Below are 19,917 nucleotides of genomic sequence, written 5' to 3' on the forward strand. Positions count from 1 at the left end.
ATTTGTTTTCAAGGTGAATTTATTGCTTTCTTTGTTTCAAAATGGTAGAACCTTCATTGTACTTGTCTAACAATGGAGAATTCATGACTTCATTACTACTATGAAAAAACAAAGGAAATTTAGTTTAAAGATCTTTATGTGATTTCATATTTGTTTTCTTAAGTGAAAATCTTTAATTCATTTTAATTTCGCATTTCATGTTAGTTTGATGTTCAATATACTACTTTTTTCTCTTTTCACTGGACAAACAAGGGTGGTTAGTTGTCAACATGAAGTTCGATTCAATAAGATTAGAACCTAGGTCGTGAGATCAACACTCTACACGCCTTTATCAACTTAGCCAAGTTAGCACCTTCATTCATTATGTTACATACTCGTACAAGGACATAGTAACCATAGACAAATTTGTAGATGAAAAGACAAATTCTTCATTAATAAAAAATAAAAAAATTACAAACCCCAAGGGGTTGGCTCAATGGAAATTTCAGACCGATAAACGATTAATGGCCATAGGTCATGAGTTCAATACTAAGTATGAGCATCAATTCCTTAGGGACACCTGTGAGGGCACACCCTCACTTATGGTGTGTGTGATGTGTGGGTGTTTTACATGTCCTGGGACTAGTCCTTGGACAAGACCATGGTCTATGGACTGGGCAAAGCCCAGATACGGGCTCAGTTCACTATTTGGAAGGATACTTGGTTATGAATTCTTTTTTACAAAATTGACCGATCCAAATCAATTACAAGTAATTATAGACAACTTACAAGTGGCTACCTAAAACTAAAATGCAAAATACATTTAAAACCAATAGATGCAAAACTGCAATATTGAAATTGATCCAGATCGAGTCTATTTTTTTTCTTCCATAGGTCTATGAATGCTCCTCCTTTCTCTCGAGGCCTTTGTTTAGTCCTATCATCTTCATCTTGGTAAATGATTGAGTGGGACTTGTGGCAACAAGTGGCCATGCATGATTTACATTGGATGTAATAAATTGGAATTTGACATTGTAAATTGTATATTCAAATTTGTATGTTGTTCTACCACTATTATTGATCATTGTTTTTGAGATTTCCATATTTCGGTCCCCCCCTTCTTTAAATAGAAAACTATCCATTTTGAAAGAGGCTCATGAGGAGTTTGATGTTCCTGTTGTTTTTCTTGTTACAAGTTGGGTTCTTGAACATCTTCATATGAAGTACTTTTCGATTGAGTTATTATTGAGAACGTGTTCCCAATTAAACTATGACAATATGAATGTTATCTTGCACTGAATACTATTTTTACCAAAATAAGTTTTTCCACATCGATGATTTTGTCACCTGTACAAGGAACTGTAATGAATTTGCCATTATAAAATAAGTATGTGACAAAAAATTAACGAGTGATTTTTGTACTTTAACCAAATAAAGTGGAGAATTCGTCGCTTTCTCTTAGGTGGCAATATAATAAGGAATTTTTTGTATTTTAAATAGATAGACATACCCCCTCAACATTTTTTGGTCAATATTAGAGATAGCGCTCACTTTAATTTTCAAACTCATGCCATGCCCCCCTTAATCTAGGTTTTGTGTAAGAGTAACATAAAAGGAAAAATTACTTAAAGGACTCTAGCGGAGGGATTTGTTTTTAATTAATCCCTAAGTTTTAGGATTTCTCTTAATAGTCTTTGTAATAAAACTTTCCTTTCTAATAAGTCATTGAACCTCATTCCCCACATTTCTCATGATTGAAATGCACAATGTGCCTTAACTGTTTGAACTCACCGTTTTCATAAAAAAAAAAAAGAGATTTCTGGCATCCCAATCGAATTTCGACGACTCCCTTCCGGCGTAATGGATTTGAAAAGGAAGAATAAGCTATTTTCAAGGGGCTTTTCAAGTATTTTGAACTCATATGTAAAAAACTAGATTTTCTCAATTTTCGATTTTGTTTTTTTTAATGAAAATCGTTGAAGTATTGGAATTACATGATCTACAACTACTGCACCGATACTAAGCGCTTCCCTCAAGGCTTACCTCCCGAATGCACCAACACCAATCAGTCCTAGATTTAGTCATTCTTTTGCTGATTTACTTCTTTTCTGTAAATTTTATACACGTATTCTTTCATTCATTATTTGCAATTCAAATAATTAGAGAAATTATTATTCCTCTTAATCACGATGTAATCTAGTTATATTTTATGAAACAAATCTTTATTCGTTTTAGATTCTCTCTATCTCTCTCTCTCTTTCACTCTCTAGTACACATTACTGGAGCTGATGAAATATGAAGTAGAAAATCGTTTTATAATCACTAAAAATGAAAGAGAATATGATTGCAGGAGTTGGATTTTGTTTTTTTGTTTTTTTGTTTTTTTTTTTGATAAGTAGCAATTCATTCATAAACAAAATCAGGCCAGTCGAGATGACCAACCTAGCAAGACCTTATATTAGTGGACTACTCATAAGGAATAAACAAATCCCATCTCAATTAAAAATAAAATCCTCAAAGAAAACTCCCCTAAACTCTTTGAATACTTTGGACTAGAAGAAGATAAGACCCACAATGGATATAATTGTATCTCTACAATCTTTCTGTTTCCCCTCGGAGATGTGCCTATTTCTCTCAAGCCACACTCCTTAACAGATTGCAAATGGTGTAATACTCCACAACGGTCTCTTCGCGCCACCAAACGAGTAACCAATTGAAGACCATCAAGCAAAGAGTTCCTTTAATGTTTGGGGTAGACATGATATAACTCCATACAAGTTCAAAAAGTGTGCCCATATGCCATGCGCAAACTTACAATGAAGAAGAAGATGATCCGAAGATTCTCCACTGTCCATACATAGCACACAACAATTCGTCCCGCACAAATCACGTCACATCAGAAAATTCACCGTTTGAATTCTTCCTAAAGACGTCGTCCAAGTAAAGAATGCAACTTTAATTGGTACTCTAGGACCCCAAATTGAAACATGGGGAAAGAAGAGTTGGGTTTTGTAGAGCTACAATCCATGACTTTTCTTGTATTTTATTTTTATTTTTTTCGTTACGATTATGTTTTGCTAGCTTATCTCTTGAAGACCTATCAATGTTTATTCCCCCAAAGGATGAGAGACTTCCAATAAGAGGATTTACAAATTGAGAATCAAAAGAGTGAATAGGCACAGCTAACATTGAGTGTATCGACATGTGTTAGCATAGGTTTGGGTTCAGGTTTGGACATGGCATGGAGGAAGAGGTGCACTTTGAACTTTGCATCATTGCAATTATGATCAATTCTAGACCTCTTTGATGGTTCTGGTCATGCAGGATGGTCCAATGAACTTCTTTTGGGACTGAATCGTAAATTCGTCAAAAGTTGATCACTTTTTCATAAATATCTCTATGTAATATCCCTCTCAAGTGACAACAATTAGAAAACCAAATACAATTCTTCCATATTGGAGGAATAAAACTTAAGGAAACTGTGACTATTTAGGTACTTTATATGATACTCTCAACTTGTAGAACTACACCATGTCCACTCTCGTCTCATTTATAAAAGGACTTCACTAGCTTCAAATGTATGTTTGATCCTCTTCTTCAAACATTGTTCGAGGCTGGTATTTTCCTTTATAAAATGGACTTGCGAACAAATACAACAGAGTTTATAACTTCATTGATTGGGTGGAAGACGGAAAGGATCTCAAATGCAACTAAGTCATCATCCTCGAGCTTCAAATACTTTATAAGCAAAATCCCTCTAGCCCCATTTGCACTTTTTACAAGCAAAATCCCTCCAACTTCAAGTACTTACTTATCTCACCAAGAATCTTCGCCTTCTCCTTCTTGTTCATCCCAACGAGAGCAGCCAAGAAAATTGAATCTCAGTTAGAATTGAATAAAAAATCTATCTAATAAAAAAAAATTCTCAATTAAAATAAAAAATTTCTTTAACATTCACATATCGTAGAAATTTTCCATAAAATAAATGTAATTTTTTTCAACAATAAATCAAAGATAACTTTCAAATAAAAAAATTCATAAATAATTTATAGATATGAAATTTGATCGAAAGAAAAAACAATTTTACAATAACCCAAAATTATGAAAATTATCTATCATTGTTGAACAAAATAAAATTATAGCTTTTCAACCTTCACCGTTTGCCCTAGTTAGAGTTTTAGCTAAAATCTCCATAGAAGAATATTCCATCATAGTAATTGAAAATAAAGAGCAAAACTAGAAGTACACAACATAAGGGTATCCATCATATTTTAAATAAAAAAAAATTAAGCAAAGCATTGTTTTGTTGATATTTTTTACTAACTGGGGTCATTAATTGGCACCAGAAACTTAAGAGGCATTTAGCAAAAAAAAATCCTAGATTAAGGTGTATTAAGTAATTTTCCTTCGGAAAAATCTTTTATGAATGATTTAGAAATATTTTGGTCACTATTAGAAATACTCTGTTTTCAAACTCGTGACATCACCTTATAGGTGATTTTGACATATTTGGGTTAATATTAGAAATATTTTGTTTTCAAATCCATTACATTACCCACTGAACAAAATTTCTTTCTCGTAGTAAATATTAAATGAGCCTAGTATCCTTAACTCCTCTTTCTAGTCAAAACCCCTTAACTTTCTTCAACAAAATTCGGTTATATTTAAAATAAAAAAAAACAAAAAAAAAAACCATTATCTTCAAGCTCTTCAGCTTCTATGGGAAATTATTTTAGATAATGCTAGTCTCAACCCACAAGATGGGGCTTTCCATCAACATGACTATTGGGACGTTCAGGATTCCAAAGAAAAATGTATCACGAGGTGAAAGTGTATTAATCCCTAGAAGATTGGAATTGAGATCTAGGAAATCGACATTTTTCCTCAAATCTTATTTGTTGTGTTGATAGAGAGCTTCAATAGTAGATAAGTCCAATTATTTTTAGTCTATAAATCTTTATCTTCAATCCATCATTTTTTTATTCTCAAAATTTGATCTTCATGTACTTCCCCCAAAAATGTCTCTCATTATTGAGGTTTGTAGGTTGAATTTAAAGATTAAAGATGAGGATAAAAGATTTGACACAAGAAATTGAAGATAACTACTTTTTATTTCTACCCTAAGGTTGAAGATAGAAAATGGATTTTTCAACTAGAGGATGAAGACAATAGCATTAATGTCATCTAATGTTTTCACTCTCAAAGAAAACCTAGGTCAAAAATGGGATGTCAGCATTTTTAAAACGGGGGTATCTCTAACCAAAACGCGGATGGTGATGTTTAGTAGGTCACCATCTTTTACAGGTTAGTGTTGGTTGTGACCTATTGACGTTGGTGCCTCTATAAACTTTTATAGTTGTGGGCCTTACCAGCTAGTATATTGTGTGTTGGTGATTATTGGGGACGGCATGGCCAGAGGAAGTAGATCTCTAGTTTTAGTACTCACTGCTCTCTCTCCCCCACGTACCACGTAAAATTTGCCAACTTTTCCCACCTCTCTTAACCACTCCACTTTCAAGAAAATTAAATTAAAAATAAAATAAAAATAAAGGACAGAATTTTCCAGTGATCTTTTCCTTTGGATTTCACTAGGGGTGCAACTTGGTCCGGTTCAAACTGAGAACCGAATCAAACCGATAGCTTTGGGGTGATTTGATTCAGTTTGGAATAAGTTGTGGTTCGATTCCAGATTACAAAAATGGAGAATCGATCAATTTGATTTGGTTCTTGGATCCCTATGCAATAAATAAATAAATATATATGTATATAATAATTATTAGGAATTATATATATGTATATAATTATTATGAATTAATAATAGGGATACACATTTTTATGGGGAAGTGCAGTTGTGTATCCTCAGGGCGTGTAGTTCTAAGGATCCCAAACTTCTCATGTCATAGAGTCGATTGAGTGTGCCACATGGGGCAGTCAGATTATCACGATTCCATTTATATTGTCTCTCATAGAAAACCTAGGTCAAGGGTAGTGTTGGCTGTAAAGTTTAAAGTTGTGGGCCTAACCAGCTGGTATTATGCGCTGGTGTTCATTGGGGGAGGGCGCGGCCTAACCCCACAGGAAGCAGTTCTCTAGTTTCAGCACACACGCCCCCAACGTACCGCGTGAAACCTGCCAACTGTGCCCAGCTCTCAACAACCTCATTTTCCAGTGACCCTCTCTTCTCTTGGCTTCACAACTATAAATAAATTTGCTGAGCAACCCAACCACCCATCTCACATACATTCACAGCAAATATATCTTCACGTCACCACCTCTCTCAACTAATATCGTAAACACTCACTCATGGCCATGGGCATGGCTTCTTCTTTTAGTGTCTCGTTGGTGTTATTGGTTTCTCTATTGTTGAGCTCTCTAATAGTTGCCTCTGCTGGTAATTTCTACCAAGATTTCGACATCACTTGGGGCGATGGCCGTGCTAAGATACTTAACAATGGTGACCTTCTTACTCTCTCCCTTGACAAATCCTCTGGCTCTGGCTTCCAGTCCAAAGCTGAATATCTCTTTGCTAAGATCGATATGCAGCTCAAGCTCGTTCCTGGCAACTCTGCTGGCACCGTCACCGCATATTATGTAAGTTTCCACTCCCCATCCCTTCACTTCCTTTACATAATTCAATTTAAGTTGTTAAAGAGGCTTAGAACTAATTAATATGTTGTGTTGTTGGGGGTGCAGTTATCTTCACAAGGACCGACCCACGACGAGATTGACTTCGAGTTCTTGGGGAATCTGAGTGGTGATCCTTACATTCTTCACACTAATGTCTTTGGCCAAGGCAAAGGCGACAAAGAGCAGCAGTTCTTCCTTTGGTTCGATCCCACAGCCGACTTCCACACCTATTCCATCCTCTGGAATCCCCAACGCATTATGTAAGTACGAAGATACCGAATTCAATTAATCAATCTCTTTTCATCAATCTGTGAGAGGGCATGAAATCCTACATTTTACTACAAAAGCTTACTAATTTCACATTTGATTTGATCTCTTCTCCTGCAGCTTTTCTGTGGATGGAATTCCCATTAGAGAGTTCAAGAACTCTGAGTCAATAGGTGTTCCCTTTCCAAAGAATCAGCCCATGAGGATTTACTCCAGTCTATGGAATGCAGATGATTGGGCCACAAGAGGTGGCCTCGTAAAGACGGACTGGTCCCTTGCTCCCTTCACTGCGTCTTATAGGAACTTCAATGCTGAAGTGAAATCAACATATACAAGTGGTTGGCTAACACAAGAACTGGATTCCACAAACCTGGAGAAGATGAGATGGGTACAGAAGAATTACATGATCTACAACTACTGCACTGATACTAAGCGCTTTCCCCAAGGACTACCTCCTGAATGTGCCAACACCAATCAGTCCTAGAAAAGGAGCAGTGGGGCCTCCACGATTTTGATTGAAAAAAGGGTTATTGTGATGTAGCCATTGTTTGCTTTGCTGATTTGCTGGTTCTCTATAACTTTTTTATACCCAATATTAATTCTTTCATTCATTATTTGTTACTCGAAAAATCAGGAACTATAATTCCTCTTAATGTAATTATATATTTTATAGATTAAAGGTGTAATAGTCCATGAATCTTCTTGTTATCTTTTTGTTTTCAAATATTGATAAATTTGGGGGTCCTACTGAAAACCAAGTTGTAATGAGTGGAGCTTATGAGAGAGACAAAGCAATGACTGTCCGATATGGGATTAAACTCAACAAATATTCAATCAATAGTACCATTGAAACTTTGTTTGCTACAATGCATACTTGTTGAAAAACTATTGGTAAATGAGCTTCAAGTTACCACCATGTCTCAGAGTTGAAGTTAGAGATGGACTAAGTCGAGCATGTTGAGTAGAGATGTCTAGTATTCAGCTGATTTCTTTACAAACCATGCGATGAAGTCTCCACTTGTTCTATGTGGGACTAAAAGATTGAACAGCATGAACACAAAAAACAAATAGTTGCAACGAAGCTACTTTGGAGACATCAATTTTTCAATCATCGAAATGATTTATTATTAACTGAAAGCACAAACTCTTTAACCATGTCACAAGGATTTGAAACAAGGCCCGTGTTAAAGACACCTCTGTTCTTTGTAAGGGCAACCACCTTTTTAAAGGCACCCACAAACTTATTTCTATGATTTGACACCCCAATTTATTTCAGCACTCCTTTTTTTTTTTTTTTTGACATGTTCATGTCGTCATTGACCAAGCAATGTCGACGTAGGTGGGGTGCTCTAATCATGGTAAAACTTAAGTAAAATACTTAAGTTTGTAATACGTCGTGGGTGCCTTTATCAATACAGTGGGCGCTCCTAACTGCAATCTTGAAACAAACCTTTGAATAGAAGAAGGGGGTCATACAACCCACTCAAAAGAGGGTCCCAACAAACCCCAATGGTCATAACAAAACGAAAACCTTAATGTGGAGAGGTTTTTAGGTCCTTCCACTCCTCGAGATATGTGTTCTTCTTAGATATTGTGCTTGGTCTTGGCCCCTCGGTCTTTCCTTCGAAGCGAATGAACTTCAGTTCTTTTCTGATCCTTTGGTATCTTCTCGGTCGGTGGAGGGTGCAGAGGTGGGAGAGGTAGTCAACCTCGGTTCATGACCATTTCGGTTAATGGTGGCCGTTTGACTATCTCGATCCAAGTCCTTTTGCCTACTAACTCCAAGTATTCCCGAAAGCCTTTGGCCTTCCACACATTGAGCTACGAGTTTTCTTTCATTTCGATTGATGACCCAAGGTGTCTTTTCTTTCATGCTTTGGTGCTATGATCAACCTCCCTGGCTGAAGGCTTCGACTTTTGTTCTTGATCCTCGACTTTTCTTTGGGGAAGTATCTTGATTCACTTCCAACTTGTTGTTGCAATGGCTAAGACTTCTCATCTGATGGTTGTTTGGTTTTCCTTCCTTGCTAGCTATGAGTCGGACGCATCCTTCTATTGGAAGACATGGCATTGAATATTGGCCACCTTTTTCTTCCACCGACCACCCTCCCATTGGCTTTCTTCCTTTGTTCTTCTTCTTGATTTCCTTCCTTGACCAACGTCAAGCTAGATGCCTCCCTATGTCGTAAGACTTGGATTTAAAATGTATTCTTTTGCCTCCTCTGGTTTGTTGATCCCCTTTCCTTCTCTATTGACTTGGTTGCTCCTGTTTTCTTCTTGGATCGATTTTCCTCCGTTATAAATGGTGGTCTTGTGATATCCCCCTTCTGTTGGACTCAACATTATTCTTTTGACTTTCTCTCCTTTGTGACTACAAACTGGATGATTTTGTGATGCATTGTAATCTCCAAGATAACAAGAGGCTAGAAGGTAGAAGGATAAAGTCCCTGGTGTGTGGCTTGCCAACATTTCTCCGACGATCTTGTTAGTATTTAGATAATAAAAGAAGATGAATAATAAATTTGCATAGTGGTCTTGTTTCTGTATGGGAGACTTTCTGTCTCTCTTCCTAATTGTTTTTCTTTCCTTCTACTATCAACATATCTCTTGTTCATCATTCGCCAACCCTTTCTTTGTTTTATGTCTTGGTTTATATAAACGAATACTTAAGGACAAGTGTTATCACACGACTGACCTAGGTGTAAATGTTTTGGGAAATGAGCCCATCACTAGTGATCAGGGCCTAGAAAGTCATTTCTAAGGCTTGATTTATAGAGACTTTAAGGGTAAATTCTACGTTAAATCCCTTAAATAGACATAATTCATTCATAGTCCATATTTATCATTGTTTTCGAAATAATTTATGATTTTTGACTTAATTTGGTTATTTATTTATGACAGGTCTAAAGCACGATGAGTAGAAAGATAATTATGAAAATAAAGAATTAGCCCACTGCGATCAAGAGCCCAAGATAAAGACCCAGACCAAAATCTATGCCCATGGGGCCTACAAGAGTCATGACGCAATGAAGTCAACAAGTTAAGCCTCGAGATTCGTGCAACTTTATGACAATGTAATTGCTTACATAATGGATTAGGATTTAATTTTCTTTGATATGTACGGATGATCTACATAAGAAATCCTAATCTAAACTCTATAAATAAAGACCAGACCAAGCCAGAAAATCATCATCTATCTCATGTTTCTCTCTACCTCTCTTCTAATTTTAGTTTTTAGGTTTTTAGCTTTATTTTATTATTCTAGCTTTGTAAGCAGAAGAGTTACTACCAGATTTCAAATTAAAAATCAATACAAGAACATATCATTACTCTCTCATCTCTTTTTTTTGTTCCTATTTATTGTTTTCTTTTATTTGTTCTTGCAATGATCTATGGCTAGACTTCCATTAGAAAGGTTGATGAAATTAGAGCAAGATCTCTTATTTAATCAATTTGTGTTTGTCATTTATGCAAAACATCTTTAACTCATGGCGTTTCGTCAGTCTAATTCAAATCTTTTTTGAGCTTATCTTAGATATGCTTGGTCTCAAATGTTATCTTAGGTTTTGTTTGTATATTATGCCTAGTTACTGGTGACTTTGGGGCTTGTAACCTAAGCTCAATTTATGCGTTTATAGAATGATATTCCAATCTGGTTGTTATTTGTTTCCTCGTTCTTATTTATTTGATACTCTCATACTCTTCTTTCTAGACATCCTCGGTCAACCTGTGTTTTGTGTTGTGCATGATGAAAGAGAAGAGGAGGGGGAAGTGTGTAACTATTCATAGCTTAGCCTGTGGTAGCTATGTGGTACTTAGGATGTCAGATTTTGCAACTTACTTTCTGGCCTTTGGGCTCGAAAAAAGTCTTTCTAAGTGGGCTTTTTGGTTTCTATTTTGTGACACGTGTATATATTGTACGGCATGACTAATATGACCTCCACACTTAATATATGAAATGTAGGCTAGAAAATGAGAATCGCAAGGATCGAACTTGTGATCTTTTAAATCACAAAAAGCTTTTTCAAGTGACAAATTCATTGATTAATTTGTTTTAAAGGTGAATTTATTGCTTTCTTTGTTTCAAAATGGTAGAACCTTCATTGTACTTGTCTAACAATGGAGAATTCACGACTTCATTACTACTACGAAAAAACAAAGGAAATTTAGTTTAAAGATCTTTATGTGATTGTATATTTGTTTTCGTGAGTCAAAATCTTTAATTCATTTTAATTTCGTATTTCATGTTAGTTTGATGCTCAATATACTACTTTTTTCTCTTTTCACTGGGCAAGCAAGGGTGGTTAGTTGTCAACGTGAAGTTCGATTCAACAAGATTAGAACCTAGGTCATGAGATCAACACTCTACATGCCTTTACCAACTTAGCCAAGTTAGCACCTTCATTCATTATGTTACATACTCGTACGAGGACATAGTAACTATAGACAAATTCGTAGATGAAAAGACAAATTCTTCATTAATAAAAAAATAAATTACAAACCCCAAGGAATTGGCTCAATGGCAATTTCAAACCGATAAACGGTTAATGCCTGTAGGTCGTGAGTTCAATACCCAGTATGAGCATTAATTCCTTAGGGCCACCCGTGAGGGTGCACCCTCACTTATGGTGTGTGTGTGATGTGCGGGTGTTGCACGTGTCCTGGGACTAGTCCTTGGACGAGACCATGGTTTAAGGACTGGGCAAAACCCAGATACTGGATCGGTCCACTGTCTGGAAGGATACTTGGTTATGAATTCATTTTTACAAAATTGACCGATCCAAATGAGTTACAAGTAATTATAGATAACTTACAAGTGGCCACCTAAAACTAAAATGTAAAATACCTTTAAAACCAATAGATGCAAAACTTTTCCTTCTAATAAGTCCTTGAACCCCACTCCCCACATTTCTCATGATTGAAATGTACGATGTGCCTTAATTATTTGAACACTCCGTTTTCATCCAACAAAATTGGATTTCTGGCATCCCAATTGAATTTTGACGACTCCCTTCTAGCGTAATTGATTTGAAAAAGAAGAAGAAGCTATTTTCAAGGGGTTTTTCGAGCATTTTGAACTCATATGTAAAAAAACTTGGGTTTTCTCAATTTTTGATTTTTTTTTATAATGAAAATCGATTAAGTATTGTTCTTTTGGTTTGGAATCATCTAGATGAGTCGTTATGTCAAGTTTTTAGTTGATTTTTCCATGTATTTTAGTCGAAAAAACTCGAAAAATGAAAATGGGTGGGTTTTACCAGTGTTGAGTTCAACATTTTTTAAAACTTGTTGAGTTTGACGTCTTTTAAAATGTTGACCTCAACAATAAATAAGAATTGATGAGCTCGACAATGATAAGGGACCATTAAGAAATAAAAGTTTACTAAATGAACTATGAAGCTAATGCCTAAAACTTATGAACTATTTAGAAAAAAATCCCTCTGTCATTCATAACATTAAATGGGTTAAATGCACATGTCTTCAACAATGACCAAAATCCCTTGATTATTCTTCTAGTAAATCTATCATCCGAAAGTTCTTAACAAGAAAGTCTTGATTATATTTTCAAAAATCCACATATTCGAGCTCTTCAACCTCTATTGAAAGTTATATTGTGGTAAAAAACTCTACCTATAGTTAAGACAACTGGTTTTGGGGGGAGAAAATGTATTTTCAACTAGAGGTCGAAGATGAGGGCATTTATATCATTTATATTGTTACTCATAGAAAATGTGAGTGATTGTTTGCTCACAGACCAATACCGTTTTTACATGTGGTGCTAAAGACAAGTAATAATAAGATAATTTTTCTCTCTCCTGCCCATGGTAAAAAATCGAAATTTCCTAATAAGATCTTCTTGTCACATTCAAAAATATGATCCAATGCAAAAGTGTTCTAGAGGATGAAATTCTATGAATTTCAAAAGAAAAAAAAATTTTAATTTTAGAAAAGTTAATTTTCACCATTATATTTTAATTTTAAATTTAGGTGCTCAATAACCATCCATTTTCAACACCATTGATCAAGTTCGAATTTTTTTTTTTTTCATTTTTTTTACCATAAATTTTTTCATGATGGTGGTCTATTGTCAATATAATAATCCATATGGATCCCATAGTATTTTTTAAGATTTGAAATCTAAAAATAAAGAGTTGTGGGCACTACATGTGTGGGCAAGAGAGACAAACTTTCTTTGTATTACTTATGTCATCAGCGCCACATGTTAAAACGGTGTTGATCTGTGAATAAATTTGCTCACAATATTGTCAGCAAACAATTTCTCTGAGTATGATCTTTTATTAGGCGAGTGTTAGCTGTAAAGTGTAAAGTTGTGGGCCTAACTAGCTGGTATTATGCTTTGGTGTTCATTGGGGGCGGGTGCGCGGCCATTCTCCAAAGGAAGCAGCACTCACCGCCCCTCACATAGCGCGTGAAAGCTGCCAACTGTGCCCAGCTCTCAGCTTCTCTCAAGTCTCAACCACCCCACTTTCCAAAAAAATATAAGAAAAAAAAAAATTTGGACAGAATTTTCCAGTGACCTTCTCTTCTCTTGGCTTCACAACTATAAATAAATTTGCTGAGAAACCCAAAGATCCATCTCACAGTCACAGCAAATAAATCTTCACCTCACCACCTCTCTCACAACTAAACAGTAAACACTCACTCAAGGCCATGGGCATGGTTTCTTCTTTTAGTGTCTCATTGGTGTTATTGGTTTCTCTATTGTTGAGTTGTCTAATAGAGTCCTCTGCTGGTAATTTCCACCAAGATTTCGACATCACTTGGGGTGATGGCCGTGGTAAGATACTTAACAATGGTGACCTTCTTACTCTCTCGCTTGACAAATACTCTGGCTCTGGCTTCCAGTCCAAAGCTGAATATCTCTTCGCTAAGATCGATATGCAGCTCAAGCTCGTTCCTGGCAATTCTGCTGGCACCGTCACCACATATTATGTAAGTTTCCACTCCCCATCCCTTATCTTTCTTTACATAATTCAATTGAAATTGTTAAAGAGGCTTAGAACTAATTAATATGTTGTGTTGTTGGGGGTGCAGTTATCTTCACAAGGACCGACCCACGACGAGATTGACTTCGAGTTCTTGGGGAATCTGAGTGGTGATCCTTACATTCTTCACACTAATGTCTTTAGCCAAGGCAAAGGTGACAAGGAGCAGCAGTTCTTCCTTTGGTTCGATCCCACAGCCGACTTTCACACCTATTCCATCCTCTGGAATCCCCAACGCATTATGTAAGTACGAAGATACCGAATTCAATTAATCAATCTCTTTTCATCAATCTGTGAGAGGGCATGAAATCCTACATTTTACTATAAAAGCTTACTAATATTACATTTGATCTCTTCTCTTGCAGCTTCTCTGTGGATGGAATTCCCATTAGAGAGTTCAAGAACTCCGAATCGATGGGTGTTCCCTTTCCAAAGAATCAGCCCATGAGGATTTACTCTAGTCTATGGAATGCTGATGATTGGGCCACAAGAGGCGGGCTTGTCAAGACGGATTGGTCCCTTGCCCCCTTCACTGCGTCTTATAGGAACTTCAATGCTGAAGCGAAGTCAACATCCAATACAAATGGTTGGCTATCACAAGAACTGGATTCCACAAACCTGGAGAAGATGAGATGGGTACAGAAGAATTACATGATCTACAACTACTGCACCGATACTAAGCGCTTCCCTCAGGGCTTACCTCCCGAATGCGCCAACACCATTCAGTCCTAGATTTAGTCATTCTTTGTTGATTTGCTTCTTCTCTGTAATTTGTATACCCATTCTTTCATTCATTAGTCGTTATTCATATTAGAGGAATTATTATTCCTCTTAATTGCAATGTAATCTAATTAAATTTTATAAAATAAGTTCTTAATCATTTTAGAATCTATATCTCTCTCTTTACTGACATTACTGGAGCTGATGAAGTAGAAAATCATTCTATAATCAACAAAACTGAAAGAGAATGAATGTAGGAGTTGGGTTTTGTAGAGCTACAATCCATGACTTTTCTTGTATTTTATTTTTATTTTTTCGTCTCGATTATGTTTAAAGGCCTTGCAATCATGCTTGCTAGCTTATCTCTTGAAGAGCTATCAATGTTTATTCCCCCAGAGGATAAGAGACTCCTAAAGAATTTATGTACTCCAATAAGAGGATTTACAAATTGAAAATCAAGAGTGAATAGGCACATCTCTCATCGAGTGCACCCACACGTGTGAGCATAGGTTTGGGTTCATACTTGGACATGGCATGAAGGAAGAGGTGCAGTTCGAATTTTGCATCATTGCAATTATGATCAATTCTAGACTTCTTTGGTGGTCCTGGCCGTGCAAGATGGTCCAATGAACACCTTCTGGCATGGATTAGAGTGTCCCAAGTGTAGGTGATCCCAAATTGGACTTAAAACCCCTCCCCCACCCCTCTTTATCTCTCTAGTTATCCTCACCATCATTATCAAAGCCTTATCCCAAACATCTTTCTTTCTTTCTTCATTTCTTTTCTTTTTTTCTTGTCTCTTTCTATATTATATATATGTAGAGAAGCTCAAAAGAGGGTTTGATGGTAGAGAATTCTCAACCTAAATTCTAGACACCATTTTCAAATGCAGAGCATGGCGAGAGAGACCCATTTCATGAAATCTTTGAATCTTAACATGTGTACGGCGAGATGTTATTTAATAAATAGCTCAGTTAATTACCTCAATCCTCTCTATTCATTGTTTTTAATTCACTTCTTGTCTTCTAATACGAAAATGTTGTCATTCCTGCTTTGTCTCGTTTTGACAAGATCTAAGAAGTCAACTTTTCATCTATTTAGTTGAACATTTTAGGACAAATCTCGCATATTAGTCTTGATGAGCATCAAGTAACAGCAGAGAATTCTGCCAACTGCCTTTCAAAGATTCTAATCAAATTCGTTTTCTTCGATGGTTGTGGTAGGAAAAGGTTTAAGATGGTTATTAGCTATGTTCTGTTCTGTGAGACCTGTGATATTCTAGTTTTCACCACCAAAAAGGGTATTTGTATCCATTTTGGCAATTCGAGTACAAAACATCATTTTTGCTACTAAATTTACAAAACATAGGTTGTACTTTGTAACCCCATTGAGGTTGAATTCTGTTTTAGGTGTTTATCATAAGAATGAGTTACCTGTAATACAAAATTCAACTTATAAATTTCACCTACTTATTAGCAGTTTTTTAATGCCATGCATGTAGCAAAAACTACGATGTCGAGCCCATTGTTTAAAACCCTTTAAGCTCAGAAAAATGATAAACGTGTGATTTAGATTTAGTTTTCTTTGTAATCGTAATTATCTAGGTGCGAGAAATGGAAATGGTTTTGATGATCTGAGAGAAAGCCGGACTTAATAAAATGAAAAAGACACTACTAACAGCACTTTATGATAGAATTCAAGGTATTTATTAGCTCTCACACTTTTGCAAAACAAACATAAACACACATTATTAGTGACACAACACACTAATGTAATATCCCTCTCAAGTGACAACTATTAGAAAACCAAACACATATCCTCCTATATGGAGGAATAAAACCTAGAGAAACTGACTATTTAGGTACTTTCTATGATACTCTCAACTTGTAGAACAACACAATATCCACTCTCTTCCCATTTATAAAAGGACTTCACTAGCCTTATATGTACCTTTGATCCTCTACTTCAAACATCGTTCTATGCTGGTATTTTCCTTTATAAAATGGGCTTGCGAACAAGTACAACAGAGTTGATAATTTCATCGGTGGGGTGGAAGACGGAAAGGATCTCAAATCCATCTAAGTCACCCTCCTCGATCACAGGGTACAAGAACCCTCTGGCCCCATTTACACTCCTTACAAGCAAAATCCCTCCAGCTTTCATATACTTACTTATATGACCAAGAATCTTCACCTTCTCCTCCTTGTTCATCCCAACAAGAGAAGCCAAGAAAATGCAATCAAATTCTCCTAAATTCTCCCTCGCTTCCATTATGTCACAAGTTTCAAATTTCATCCTCCTTTCAAGCTCAGCATCTGTAGAAACAATCTGACGTGCCACATGATTTGCCGATTCATCAATGTCAAAGTTGACAAAGTATGTTGATTTCATGTGATGGGTGGCAAGAATAAAGGAGGTGAGAGGCATTGGACCTGACCCCACGAAGGCCACACTCTTAGGTTGCACCACCCCATTCTTATGCAGGATCATGTGCTCTAGCCCGGCTAGCTTGACATAGTTGTCATAGTAAGGGAAGAGATCAAGATGGTCTAGAGGTCGCGGGATGTTGGTCAAGAAACTAGAGAATTCAAGCTCGAGAAGGCCTTCCGCACGCCCACATAGATTTATCAAACTCTCTCGCATGAGCTGAACCTCGGGCGGTAAGACTGAGATGTCTATAGAAGATGGAATAGTACATAGCTTGACAAGCTGAGTAAAGAGATTGTTTACCGGCTTTGATGGCCTAAGAGACTCTAGCTTACATATGTTTGCATGGATTTGCATGACACGAGCTATTAGGAGCTCTGAGGACACGTGGCTCTCGCAGATGGGTGATTGAAAGGAAGCCATGGATGAATATAAGAGTTATAGGAACTAATGTATGTAGGAATGTTGTGTCTTTGGAAAGGCTTTGGGATGGTATTTATGAGGCATGGGAATTGGAAGTTTGTGGTATTTTCTTTTCTTTTTTTGGTAGTAATACGTATGTGTTGAAGTATGTTATCTAATTTTTAAATGAACTCTATGTAGAATGAGACTCAGATGGGTATTGGGATGTGGGGTTTGTTTAGAAAATTAAATAGATATGGTGACGTGAGGTAAGGGTAATTGGATTCTTTTCACACGAGGTGTCTTCAAACTTTGAGAATGAATAGTGAAATAAGGGGATCCCCTGAATGTTCTGCGTTCACACTGGATGCAAATGAAAAGGGAATAGTATACTTCTAAGGCATGGGAAATGCCAAGTTTCAAATATTGACTCTTTTTGTTCTTGAATTAGCTCCACCAATGGGGCTAACTTTGGCCTACCACCCCAAGTTTGACCCGACCTGACCTAAGCTTGACATTGGCAGCATGAGTCCAAGCCTGATTCAAGATTGGTTGAGACCTGTCGGATTTCCCCACACGTGCACACGCAATGCAACACACAAAGGCACTCGTAAATGGGGAAAATGTCCGAATTCAACTTTTATTAATATGATGACAATTTATAAGGTATAATGTACACGGACCTTTTACAAGGTGACTCATAACACATGTTTGGCGATGTTAGGTAACTCATATGCAAGTGCTTGATTGAGGACTTGCCTTGTTGTTAACCTCCAATCTTGACTACATGAATAATGATGAATGCACATGGTAAATCATACGCGATCTGTACACAGCTGATGTGGCAAAGGCACAGAACCATAGATCTTTTCCTTGTGTATCCCGAAGAAAATGATCTATGGTTCTTAGATATAGTTTAGAGAGGATAGATCAACTTCCAGATTTTTAATTTTAACAACCATCAAATAAGCGGCAACTTTGATCCATCTCCTCAAAGCCCAACTCATAATTTTTTTAGTTAGGCTAAGCTTGAAATGTGCCAGCCCAAGCCTCTAGTGCAAGATCGATTTGACTTTTGAGTCTCCTTGGTCAAGGTCAATATTAGAGATAATCAGACATCCCCCCGCCCCCCTTTTTAACTTATGACATGCTGCCTTGACCTGGGTCTTCTTTGAGATAATATAGCTAATGCCATAATACCTTCACCTTCAAGCTCTTGTAGAAAACCTTTTCACCCTCAATTTTAAACTTTCAAATTTTATCTTCTTCAACTTCCAATATAATAATTAGGGATTTTGTTAACGTGTGCCTTAATGGCACAAGTGCATTAATTACACCAGGAAAATTGAATTTTGTACGGAAAATGCCCTAAAAAAATATTTTTTTTATTATCAAAATACCTCTAGATGCTTATTCCCAAAGTGTATTTATTACACATTAACATGTGTCCTTAGGACAACATTAACAAGACCCAATAACTAGATAGGATTTTTGGAGAAGTACAAAGATGAATCTTTCCCAAATTGGTCATCTTCAATCTCGTATAAAGTCTTTCACCTAATCTTCACTTGAAAAATTAAACCTACAAATCTTAAGAATAAGATAGGACTTGGAGGAAGTAGAAGATGATGACTATTTTAGATAGAAAATTAAGCATTTTGTAAAAAGATAATGCTAAAGTAACATTAAAATGTACATCATGTGGGACAGTTTTGAAGTGGATGTGTGTTAGAACCATAGATGCTTTCATCGAGATCTCACTCGTATTTGGATGAAAAGATGGTTCTGACACACATCCACGTTAAAAATGTCCCCCTTGATGCACATTTCAATGTTACTCCAACACGACTCTTTCTACAATACAACAAGATTGAAAATGATGAATAAGTTAAAAGTAATTTCCATAGAATTTGTAGAGCATAATTAAAGATGATGGATTTTGGTTAGAGGTTAAAGACAAGGGTGTTTCGATCACTGGTCTCCCAGACAAAACCTAGGTCAAGGTGCATGTCATCACTTTTAATTTGAAAGCACAGTAGTATCTCTAATATTGACAAAAAATTGAGGGGTATGTCTAAATTATGCTAGTTTTTATGATATTTCTGGTAAATGATTTGTAACCGTTTATTTTCCCGCGAAAGTCCGAAATCCTACGGTGCAGATTACTCTGCCCTTCCACTTTATCTCCTCCTCCTCTCTCTTACCAGTATGGGTGATGGGTAGTTACAGTAGCAGCAATGCAGCAGATTCATGGCGTCCCATCTTCTCAAGAAACTCTAATTCTCTCTTTCAAAGTTCGATCTGCAACAACAAAGCCTCTCAACTTCTCCAACAACTCTTCTTCTTCTCCATTTCCTCGCCGACTTCTCGGACACAATTCTTCCAACAAATCTCAAACTCTATCTTTCAACTCCAATCTCAAAAGACTCACTTCTCGAATCGTCGAACTCACACGAAGAAGACAACTTCGTCAGGTATGTCCTCTTTA

General features: G+C 36.5%; 4 protein-coding genes across 5 annotated transcripts in view; 3 read left to right on the top strand and 1 right to left on the bottom strand.

The window, feature by feature from the left end:
• The first annotated feature begins 6,204 nt into the window (after nt 1-6,204).
• On the top strand, nt 6,205-7,545 carry LOC147392888 (xyloglucan endotransglucosylase protein 1-like). Its single transcript, XM_086455555.1, has 3 exons — nt 6,205-6,570; nt 6,673-6,866; nt 6,994-7,545. Exons 1-3 carry the CDS (start codon nt 6,283-6,285, stop codon nt 7,355-7,357), a joined length of 846 nt encoding a protein of 281 aa, XP_086311681.1. The 5' UTR covers nt 6,205-6,282; the 3' UTR covers nt 7,358-7,545.
• Nucleotides 7,546-13,441: 5,896 nt separating this feature from the next.
• Nucleotides 13,442-14,772, top strand: LOC147392889 (putative xyloglucan endotransglucosylase/hydrolase protein 23). The gene is made up of 3 exons (XM_086455556.1): nt 13,442-13,827; nt 13,930-14,123; nt 14,246-14,772. Exons 1-3 carry the CDS (start codon nt 13,546-13,548, stop codon nt 14,610-14,612), a joined length of 843 nt encoding a protein of 280 aa, XP_086311682.1. The 5' UTR covers nt 13,442-13,545; the 3' UTR covers nt 14,613-14,772.
• Nucleotides 14,773-16,359: 1,587 nt separating this feature from the next.
• On the bottom strand, nt 16,360-17,459 carry LOC147392890 (nicotianamine synthase-like). Its single transcript, XM_086457121.1, has one exon. It carries the CDS (start codon nt 17,448-17,450, stop codon nt 16,596-16,598), a length of 855 nt encoding a protein of 284 aa, XP_086313247.1. The 5' UTR covers nt 17,451-17,459; the 3' UTR covers nt 16,360-16,595.
• Nucleotides 17,460-19,614: 2,155 nt separating this feature from the next.
• LOC147392891 (pentatricopeptide (PPR) repeat-containing protein / CBS domain-containing protein) overlaps nt 19,615-19,917 on the top strand; it is a 30,553-nt gene continuing 30,250 nt past the window's right edge. Inside the window, exon 1 of one of the 2 annotated variants that reach the window (XM_086455554.1) lies at nt 19,615-19,903. In XM_086455554.1, coding sequence (XP_086311680.1) covers nt 19,667-19,903 — 237 coding nt within the window. In that variant the 5' untranslated portion in view covers nt 19,615-19,666. The remainder of the gene's footprint in view (nt 19,904-19,917) is intronic. The other variant, XM_086455553.1, reaches the window with a different exon arrangement.

The sequence above is a fragment of the Akebia trifoliata genome, chromosome 10 (assembly GCF_017979445.1).
Source record: "Akebia trifoliata isolate Shusen 1 chromosome 10, ASM1797944v1, whole genome shotgun sequence".
NCBI lineage: Eukaryota > Viridiplantae > Streptophyta > Magnoliopsida > Ranunculales > Lardizabalaceae > Akebia > Akebia trifoliata.